Source organism: Plasmodium sp. gorilla clade G2 (genome assembly GCF_900097015.1).
Source record: "Plasmodium sp. gorilla clade G2 genome assembly, chromosome: 8".
NCBI lineage: Eukaryota > Apicomplexa > Aconoidasida > Haemosporida > Plasmodiidae > Plasmodium > Plasmodium adleri (nom. inval.).
The window spans coordinates 849,534-860,000 of record NC_041700.1 but is presented as its reverse complement, the minus strand read 5'-3'; the positions used below and the strand labels follow the sequence as shown (position 1 = coordinate 860,000).

The window sequence follows — 10,467 nt, the reverse complement described above, 5'->3', positions numbered from 1 at the left end:
AATATGACCCGATTTGTTTGCATAATTTTTTTTTTTGTTTGTTTTTTTTAATATTATGTATGGACATATTGGTAGCTGTTTTGTTTATACAAAAATATTTATATAGAATATATGGAGACATAATTTTATATTCCATTTTATCATTTTTCATCGAATATATACATGATATATCATTATAACATCTGATATGTTTATACATATACATATTGACAGAATTAATCAACTTACATACAAATTGTATATAATTCTGTGGGTGTGTATATAGTTTTAATATATTACGTCCTATATAAAGAAGTAATTTCATATATTTAGTTAAAAATATTATAGTACATTTTTTAACCTTAATTTTATTTAAGATAAATAGATAGTTATTATATAAATTTATAAATAAATTCATTATAGTATATTTTAAAAAATTAGATACTTTCCTTCCTATTTTTTTTTTGGTACATGCAATATCTTTTATATTGGCTAGATGTCCCTCTGATGAATAATTAATTAACAACTTATTATTATATTTATGATACTTTTTATATTTTTTATATATTTTATATATTTTATATTTCTCATATTTTTTATATTTTACATTTTTGACTTTTATTTTTTGGTGTCTCTCTATAAGATAATAAGAACGTATCATATATAAATACATATATACATTTATATATATCAAAGTGTTATGATAAATATTTTGTAATAATCGTAATAAGAATATTTTTAAATTTTCATAGAATAAACTAAACATATGAATAATATAATTATAAAATTGTTGTTGATAATATGTTGTTTCTTTATTATAAGCATAAACTTTTTGATGTTTCAAAAAAGAATTATTATTTATAAAATTATTATATATATTATCATTCCTGTTATTTTTATTATAACCAATATTATTATATTGATTAATTGTATGTTTATTATTGAATATGTCTTTTTTAAAATATGTTATATTTTGTTCTTGTTCATTTAATAATTTAATAAAATATTTGTAGCATTTATATTTCTTATGAATAAATAATTTAATAAGATATTTTTTAAAATACCTTTGAATTTTTTTTCTGGTAATATGGCAACATGTATGATCATAATTTATAAGAAGATCCTCATTATATTCATCATGTAACCATTTTTGTTTATTTGAAAACAAAGGATATATATTAAACCAGGACAATTTTTTTTTTTTAAAATTATAAAAAAGAAAATAATGTAAAAAACTATCATATTCATTTGTATCACAACTAAAATGATTTATATATAAAATATAATATATAATATAAAAAAAGATTTTTATTTTTTCTATCATAAATATTTTTTCTTGATTCAGCATATTATATGAACATAATAAACAAATATGAAAAAAATGGGTAGTCTTTTTATTATTACATGTATTTGTGAGATTATTAACATTTGATTTATTATAACTATTAAATATATCATTATTTTGATTATTATTTTGATTATTTTGATTATTTTTATTATTTTTATTTATATGATCAGTACATCCTTTGATAAAATATTTAAATATTTTTATTTCCTCATATGATAGATATTCTTCGTCCAAATTAATAAATATGGTACTATAAATTTTTATATCTAGAAAAATAAAATAAAAAAGAAATAAATAAAAAATATATTTCAAGGACATGTCATTGTAGATAATTGTGTCCACATTACTTAGAGTTAAATATAACATATTTTTTATATTATTTTTTAATAATAATTTTATATGATTAATAAAATAAAAAAGAAAAGATCGTTGTGAATGTGATGGATTATTTTTTATATCTTTTTCATATTGATCTGATGACAAGAAAAAATATTTTAAGAAATGTATAAAGTTATCATTACGTCTTTTTATACAACACACATCAATTTTATTATTATTATTATAATTATCATTATTATTGTTGTTGTTATATTCTTTATTTGACCATAATGAATGGTCATAATTTACAACATCAGGGTTATAACAAATTAAATTATATATAAATGTGTCACATACATATTGTAATGGTATATTTATGATACTATAAAAAATAGAATTTATCAGATTGTAATAAAAATCATTATATATAAATTTATTCACAACTAACATTAAATTATTAATGTTAACACTAAGAATATAAATATTTTTTTTGTTTTTTTGAGAATATAAAAAAACATCTTGTGTTTTATTTTTTATATATTTAAGGTAATTATATTTCTGATATCTGTGAAAGGAAAAATTATATGAACAATTTTTTTTCTGAACAGGATATTTAATATAATAATATATATATATATTATTTTTATGAATTTTTTTTTTTTCATATTTTATTATAGGTTTATATTTATATATAATAATATCATGATAATAATTTGTATATTTCTTCTGATATATATGTTCATTATCATTTTTGTATTTATTTTTATATATATTTAAATTCATAGTACTTTTAATGTGTCCTTTCAATAATTCAAAATAAATATTTCCCTTCCTCCGATTTAATAAGTAATTCACAAATAATGCAAATTGTTTTATATAAGAAGAGGAGAAGAAAGAATGATTACAACAAGGAGGGTTATCTCTACTACTTACATTATTATTTTTATTATAATTGTTATTATAATTGTTATTATTGTTGTTGATTATTGTTATGTTTTTGTTTTTTTTCTTTAATGCAGACATAAATTTTATGAACAAAAAATATAAATACATATATTTTTTTTCTATATCATAATTAGAATATTTAATATTAATATTAAATAAGGATCTATTCAAAATTTCCTTTTCTATAAAACAAATATTTTTTCTTAACTCACAATAAGTATTTATGTTATTGTCATTTTCTTTTTTTTTTATTTTATTATATGTATACTTTTTCAACATAAAACGTTTGAATATTTTATTTATCTTTTGTCTATATTTTTTATAACTACATAAATAAAATTCATCATCAATATTATCATAATTATATACATTATTATATTCACCATTAAATAAAAAACTACCTTTCTTATAATATTGACCTTTTCTTTTTATATCCAATAATTTATTTTTTAATTTTTTATTAGGAGAATAAAATAATTCATAGCAAAAGATATTTATTAAGCTTCTTCTTAATTTAATAAATTCATCTTGTAGCTTATACTCATCCTTGATACATAACGTCATTATAATTATCACTTTTTATTTTTTTTTTTTTTTTGTTTAAACATTTTTTTAAAACAACATTTGTAATGATATAATGTAATATATAAAAATAAATATTTGGTTGATATATTTATAAAAAAAATAAAAAAAAAAAGAGATACATAAATGAATAAAATCATCCAATAATTTTATGTAGAAATGTTATATATATATTAAATATATATATATTAATTATTTATTTATTTATATATGTATCATATAATTATAATAGTGCACAATAAAAATATCGTTTTAAAATATATATATATATAATAAACATATATGTATTAATACATTATATATATTTTATTAATTATATGACATCTTATTTTTTATTTTACATTTTTATAAATTTAAAAATAAGCCTTATGTTATTTGCATAAAAATCTATCCATATATATATAATATATATTTATAAATAAAGCAAAAAAAAAAAAAAAATATATATATATATATATATATATATATGTATGAATACATTTATTTTATTATATATTATATTGTTTATTTGTTCATTTATTTATCTATTATTTTTTATTTTTTATTATTTATTTTTTTTTTTTTTTTTGATGTTTTAATTATATATACAATTCTTTTAATATCCCATCAAATTTAACATCCCCGTTATTTTAGATGTAGTATACAATTTAATTTTTTTTTTTTTTTTTTTTTTTTTCGTTTCTATAAAACTGTTAATATGGCAGATGAAAATTACGTTTCTGGGTATCCCCCCCCTCCTTACTACTTTAAAGAATATCAAAGTATGGATATTAAAAAACTTATGGAAATAAGTAATTTTAAATCAACTGATGAAGAATCCTTTTTGGAGCACTTGAGAAAATCCTATGAGACTATATATGATGTTAATAGAAATACATATATAAAAGATATTAAAAGTTTAAGTAATATAAAAAATTGTGAATTTATAATGGGTAGACCCCCACCATTACCATTAAGAGATAGCTATAATGTGTTTGGTATGGAATATAAAGTAGAAAGAAATATTGAAGAATTAGATTCTGATGAAATATTATATGATGAAAAAAAAAACTTAAAAGAAGAATTTATTAGAATATATAAAATATATAAAGAAACCTTTTTTCTTTTATTTGATGATATTGTTAACAATAGAAAAGATGATAAATCAAAAATAAAACAACTAACCAAAATACATGTTAATTTATTCCATATATTAGCAAAATTAAGACACTATCAAACAATTAATAATATTGTTAATGTTCTTAAAATACAACTTAAAAAAAGACAAATAGCTATTGATAAAATGAAAATAAGTCTACTCAATGTATATCAATATATTAATTTTGTACAAACCAATTGTGTAAATAAAAATATGATTACAAATGAAGAGAATGACGAACAAAAAAAATTAAAATAAAAAAATAAAAAATAAAAAAATAAAAAAATAAAAAAAAATTAAACGAATGAAGATAACCAAATAAACAAATAAATTAAAAAATAAAAAATACATACATATATTTATGTATGTATATACATATATTCTTTTTGATAAAATATATTATATACAACATTAATATACAAATATTATTTATATTACATTTTTATATTTTATATATATTTATTTTTTTTTTTGTGTGCAAAGAAAAAAAAAACAAAACAAAAAACAAAAAACAAAAAAAAAAAAAAAAAAAAAAAAAAAAAACTTATTTAACATAAAAATATATATATATATATATATATATATTTATTTATTTATATAATTTAATCCTTTGTGTCTTCGAAATTAATGTTTCCTATTTCGTCCTCATTTATATCCTTCTCATTTCCATCCTTCTCATTTTCATCGTCATCATTTTCATCGTTATCACTTTCTTCATCATAAATACCATCTTCATTCTGCTGCTCAGATTGTAGATTGTCACCCTTTCTTAAACCTGATAAAATAGAAAAAAAAAATGCAACATTGACGAATACAAAATATGTGGTATAAAATATGTACAAACAAATACACACACACACATATATATATATATATATATATATATATATGTATATTTTTTTTTTTTTTTTTTTTTTTTTCTTCATTTTTGTTACCTCCTCGTAAAGAAGACAAACTTGATATGTCGGTCAATTCCTCGTCATCATTCAATATTTCATCGAGCATGTGAAAGTGTTCCTCATAATCGTTATCCTCATGAGCTTCATCATCCACATTAAATAAATATTCATATTTTATATATTCTGGAACTGAATCATTACACTGAAATTTTGTGAGTATAAAATTTTTATATGGATCATGCTTTTTCACTTTTAAAGCTCCTTTTATGTCACTTGACCATTTCCATTCTTGAATTCTTTTTTTTAATGCCTCTTTATCAAATTTAGAAAAATTGTTTCTTTTTTTTTTTTCTAGCCATAAAAAATTCCAGTTTTTAACTTTTTCTGGTATTGGTGCTTGGATATTATCAGGTGTTGCATAAGTAGGTAGCCATTTCATTTTATATGGATAGATTTTTAATTCGTATATAATATTTTTTAAAGCTTTATATGTAAAAACAACATATCTATATTTTAATAAATTATAAATATTAACTCCTTCGACATTTTCTCTTTTTACACTTGCTATATTAGCACATGCCCATAAAAAATTATCATTTACATCTGTTTTTCCCTCATGAACTAATAAAGCACTATTACAATTCTTTCCTAAAATATTTCTTAAATATTTTACAGTATATTTGGTTTTATGAGATTTAATTAAAAAATTATCAACTACTTTTATTTGATCTTGAGCAAATTTTGCTGATAATAATATTTTCATACCTTTCCATAAAAATTTCCTATTTATATTAGTTTTTTGATCAAAAGGTCTTATAGGATGATTTTTCACACCTAAATATCTACCACATGTTTTCCTCCAGTTCATTCTTGCTTTACCACTTTTTTTTTGACTTCTATATTTTTTAGTACTACCTGGCCATTCCCATTTATATAATTGCATTCTTTCAGTATATCCAGCTAATGCAGTCCTATAAAAATAATAACACTTATGTAATATATCTGACCTTATTGGTAATCCAAAAATATCATTCGGAACACTTATATATTTTATATTATCATCTTTTTCATCTGCTTCAAATTTATATATCGGAATTTCTAATTTACTATTAAAACCAACAGCAGGAAAACTCCAATTATTTCTTAATAATGTTTTTATATCAATAATACATCCTGGTCTTCTTATAATTGGCTCATCATCAATATATGCAAAATGTTTTGGTCGTTCAAAAAGAAATTTATATTCATCACATACTGATATATCATCATCCACATTTATTTTATTATTCTCATTAATTTTAATATCATTATCTTTATTATTCTTACATGTTCCTTCTGTATTCATAACTTCAATGTTATTTTCTTCACACTCTTTTTCATGTACTTCTTCTTTTCTTTCAATTTCCCATTCATAATTTTTTTTTTTTTTTTCTATCAAATCACCTGAACAGGTCATAATTTTTTTCACATCATTTTTTGTGTGCATATTATTTTTCCATATTTCTTTTTTCCTTAAAGAAGAAGTTTTCAATTTTCGTGTTTGAAATAAAGCAACATGACAAATAAATGAAATATTCTTTTTCAGTTTATTTGTTAAATGTATATTTTGAATAACAAAAAGCATTATAATGGTAATATATCATATTATTACTATATATATATAATATATATATATATATATATATATATATATATATATATATATTATTATTATTATTATTATAGTGTATTACATGGTAATAAGTAAATACATTGGCTACATTTAAATATTATATAATCATTTTTATATATTATATATAAGTCTGCAAAATTTTTTTTAATTATTTCTAAAAGTTATTATAATATAAATATATATTTACTACTACGAATAAAATTAAGGTATATGCTTGTATAAAAAATTATGTACAACAAAAAAGTATTTTTTCAGGAGCGCCGTAATATATAATATATATATATATATATATATACACAATCCTAATAAACCATAGTTATTAAAAATAAAATATAAATATAAATTACACATATATATTATTTATCTATTTATTTTATTTTTTATAAACCATATAGTAATTTAATTATGTTAAATTATAGAATCTTTTATTAAACCACTACATGAAAAAAAAAAATGGAAATTCACTTATAAGATACATAATGGTGAGTTTAATTCTTTATATATCTAAATTATGATAAAAATATTTCAAATTAACAAGCGCTTTATTTATTGGCCACCTAAAAATAAATTAAGGACATTAAGGGTAAAAAGTTTTTTTTTCTTTTGTAAATATAAATAAATAAATAAATAAATAAATAAATAAATAAATAAACATCAATATATATATATATATATAATGTGTATATCCCTTATATAAAGTGCTTATATATATTGAATACCTTAATGATAGATATTATTTATTTATTTTATCCTTTAGTACCCATCAGGGAAAAAAAGTTTCATTTTTGTGGGTAAGAGAGACGAGGATGGTAAAGAAGAGCCCGTATTATGTTTTGTCGATAAGTAAAAAAAAAAAAAAAAAAAATGAATAAAATTAAATATATGTATTTTAAATAAATAAATAAATAAATATATAAATATATATATATATTTTTTTATTCACCTTTGTCCTGTAGCCAAAATCAAAAATTGACATGGATGAATGAAGAAGAAGTTTTAAATTTTGAAAAATTGGTAACAAGGAATATATTATAAGTGTAGTCAAAATGTGTTTGTATAAATATTATATTAAAATTAACATATCAAAATTAATATATATATATATATATATATTTATTTATTACATTTTATCCTTATATGTTTTTATTATTTACATTTTTTCTGTTTGTAGATGCCCAGACTGGACAGCTATTTTTCCTTATATATACAAAAAGCACAAAAAGTAAATGAACAAAATATGCAACTAATTGAAGAAATGCACAAAACATTTCATGAGTAAATAATTTTATTTAAAATTTTAAATATTTAATAATTACAAAAAACATGATAATATATTCTTCATATGTCTTATTAAGGATATACATATGTATATATTTATTTATTTATTTATTTATTTATTTGGGTTGATACCCACATTTTTGTATTAATAAAATGTAGCATAGTTTTTATGCAAGTACCCATTTTGATAAAATAAATTAAATCATTATTATACATATATATATATATATATATAATATTTTTGTTTTTTTTATTTTTTATTTTGTTTTTACTTTTTTTTTTTCTTGTTTATTTTATATGTAACATAAAAAAGATAATAATATAGGGGGAAAATAAAAAAAAAAAAAGAGATAGTTTATTCGTTTAATATATATATCATATATATATTATATATATATTATATTTATATTTATACTTATACACATTAAAATTGACACTATATTTTCTCAAAAAAAAAAAAAAAAAAAAAAAAAAAAAAAAAAACCATATAATATTAATAATTACTTAGTAAAACAAATATATAAGTAATATATATATATGCATATATTCATAATATATTTTTATGAGTACAAAAAAAAAAAAAAAAAAATTAGGTAACATAATTATTATGAAATGTTAAATATTGTAATTATTTCATAATTTTTTTATATCTGAATTTGTATTTCATATGTATAAAATTTTAGAGATATAAACAAAAAGCATACTTTAACTTTGAACTATTTTTCTTATTAAGTGATTTACATTTGGATATATACACATACATATATATATACATTTGGATTTCCTACATGATTCTTAATTTTTTTGTTTCCTTATATTTTACTTATGATATGTAAAATAACTACAGTTGCCATAAATATTAATGTAGAAATGAGGACAGTTTGTGGAGTTCTACAAAAATAATAATACATATATAAAAAAATATATATATATATATATATATATATATATATATATATTTATTTATTTATTTAAATATGTATACAATTCTAATATCATATATTATTAAATATATTATTATTTTTATTACAATTTAAATCCAGGAGAATCATCACCATAAAATTTTACAATACTGTTCGAATTTCCATTACTGTTTCTTCTTTGTTTTGAATTGTTGCCACTCGCAGAGGCGTTACTTTGTCTTCGTCTGTTCAAAAAAATATAAAGGAAGAACATGTATTTTTACTTATAAATATAAGCAATTATAATAAAACATAAAGCGTGCACATATATTATAAGATCTATATAATATATATATAATACTTTTCTTAAATATTCATAAAATATGTTATTCCTCTTGTACTCATTCAAAAAAAAAAAAATGAACATTTCTTCTTATTTTATAATTATTTTTTTTTTTTTATTACCTTGCTGGTGTTCTCATACCACCAACTATTACTGGTGCGGCATTCATTTTGTTCTTTAATTATTATTAATTATATAAGTCAAATATTAAATAAATAAATATAATTATATATATATATATATATATATATAATATATTTATATATTTTTATAAAATATATATATTCCTTAAATTTATACACTTTCCTATTTTTTTATTATATGATTTGTAAAAAAAAAAAAAAAAAAATTTTACTAAAATTATGACCTTAAATTTTTTTAATTCAAAATGGAGTATAAATTTTACTTACTATATATATATATATATAAATGTATAAAATAATATTTTTTTTTTTTTTTTTTTTTTTTTTTTTTTTTATCTTTCTTTTGTATTGAGTATTTTATTTTTCTTTAAATATAATAAAAAGGATAATTTAAAAATTTTTTTTTTTTTTTTTTAACTCACAAAATATATATATATATATATATATAATATTCTTGTGTATGCAAATTGATTTAATTCACAATTTTACTAAATTTTTTTTTTTTTTTTTTTTTTAAATATATATAATATATATATATATAATATGTATATAATTTTTTTTATAATATGTACTATACATATATATAATATTTACTTATATATACATAATTTAATAAAAAAAAAAAAAAAAAAAAAAGAGAAATTTTTATAATACATATATAAAAATATATATATTATATATATATATATATATATATAATATTTTTATATAATACAGAAATAAATTCTTTGTTCCATATAATTATTAACAAGTACGATACTTATATGGATTAATATATATATATATATATAAATAAATATATTATATATATTTTCAAATTGAGGGAAATTATAAAATATATATAACATATATTATATATATATATTATGTTATATTTATTTTATTTTATTTGAAATTATAAAATTATATTTTTATTCATA

General features: G+C 17.3%; 5 protein-coding genes across 5 annotated transcripts in view; 2 read left to right on the top strand and 3 right to left on the bottom strand.

Moving 5' to 3' along the window:
* The window catches only part of PADL01_0821400 (conserved Plasmodium membrane protein, unknown function), a gene marked incomplete at both ends in the record, with an annotated part of 4,747 nt that extends 1,593 nt beyond the window's left edge, over positions 1–3,154 (bottom strand). Inside the window, one exon of the mRNA XM_028681563.1 lies at positions 1–3,154. This exon is cut by the window's left edge and continues 599 nt beyond it. Coding sequence (XP_028537928.1) covers positions 1–3,154 — 3,154 coding nt within the window.
* A 715-nt stretch (positions 3,155–3,869) lies between these two features.
* Positions 3,870–4,568, top strand: PADL01_0821300 (mediator of RNA polymerase II transcription subunit 7, putative; the record flags this gene model as incomplete). Its single annotated transcript, XM_028681562.1, has 1 exon — positions 3,870–4,568. The coding sequence occupies one exon, from the start codon at positions 3,870–3,872 to the stop codon at positions 4,566–4,568; it is 699 nt and encodes a 232-aa protein (XP_028537927.1).
* Positions 4,569–5,069: 501 nt separating this feature from the next.
* On the bottom strand, positions 5,070–6,833 carry PADL01_0821200 (mitochondrial ribosomal protein L4 precursor, putative; the record flags this gene model as incomplete). The annotated part of the gene is made up of 1 exon (XM_028681561.1): positions 5,070–6,833. One exon carries the CDS (start codon positions 6,831–6,833, stop codon positions 5,070–5,072), a length of 1,764 nt encoding a protein of 587 aa, XP_028537926.1.
* A 559-nt stretch (positions 6,834–7,392) lies between these two features.
* Positions 7,393–8,160, top strand: PADL01_0821100 (conserved Plasmodium protein, unknown function; the record flags this gene model as incomplete). Its single annotated transcript, XM_028681560.1, has 4 exons — positions 7,393–7,464; positions 7,639–7,724; positions 7,838–7,895; positions 8,053–8,160. 4 exons carry the CDS (start codon positions 7,393–7,395, stop codon positions 8,158–8,160), a joined length of 324 nt encoding a protein of 107 aa, XP_028537925.1.
* Positions 8,161–8,971: 811 nt separating this feature from the next.
* PADL01_0821000 (protein transport protein SEC61 subunit beta) lies at positions 8,972–9,573 on the bottom strand (the record flags this gene model as incomplete). Its single annotated transcript, XM_028681557.1, has 3 exons — positions 8,972–9,050; positions 9,190–9,306; positions 9,527–9,573. 3 exons carry the CDS (start codon positions 9,571–9,573, stop codon positions 8,972–8,974), a joined length of 243 nt encoding a protein of 80 aa, XP_028537924.1.
* Between the last annotated feature and the right edge of the window lie 894 nt (positions 9,574–10,467).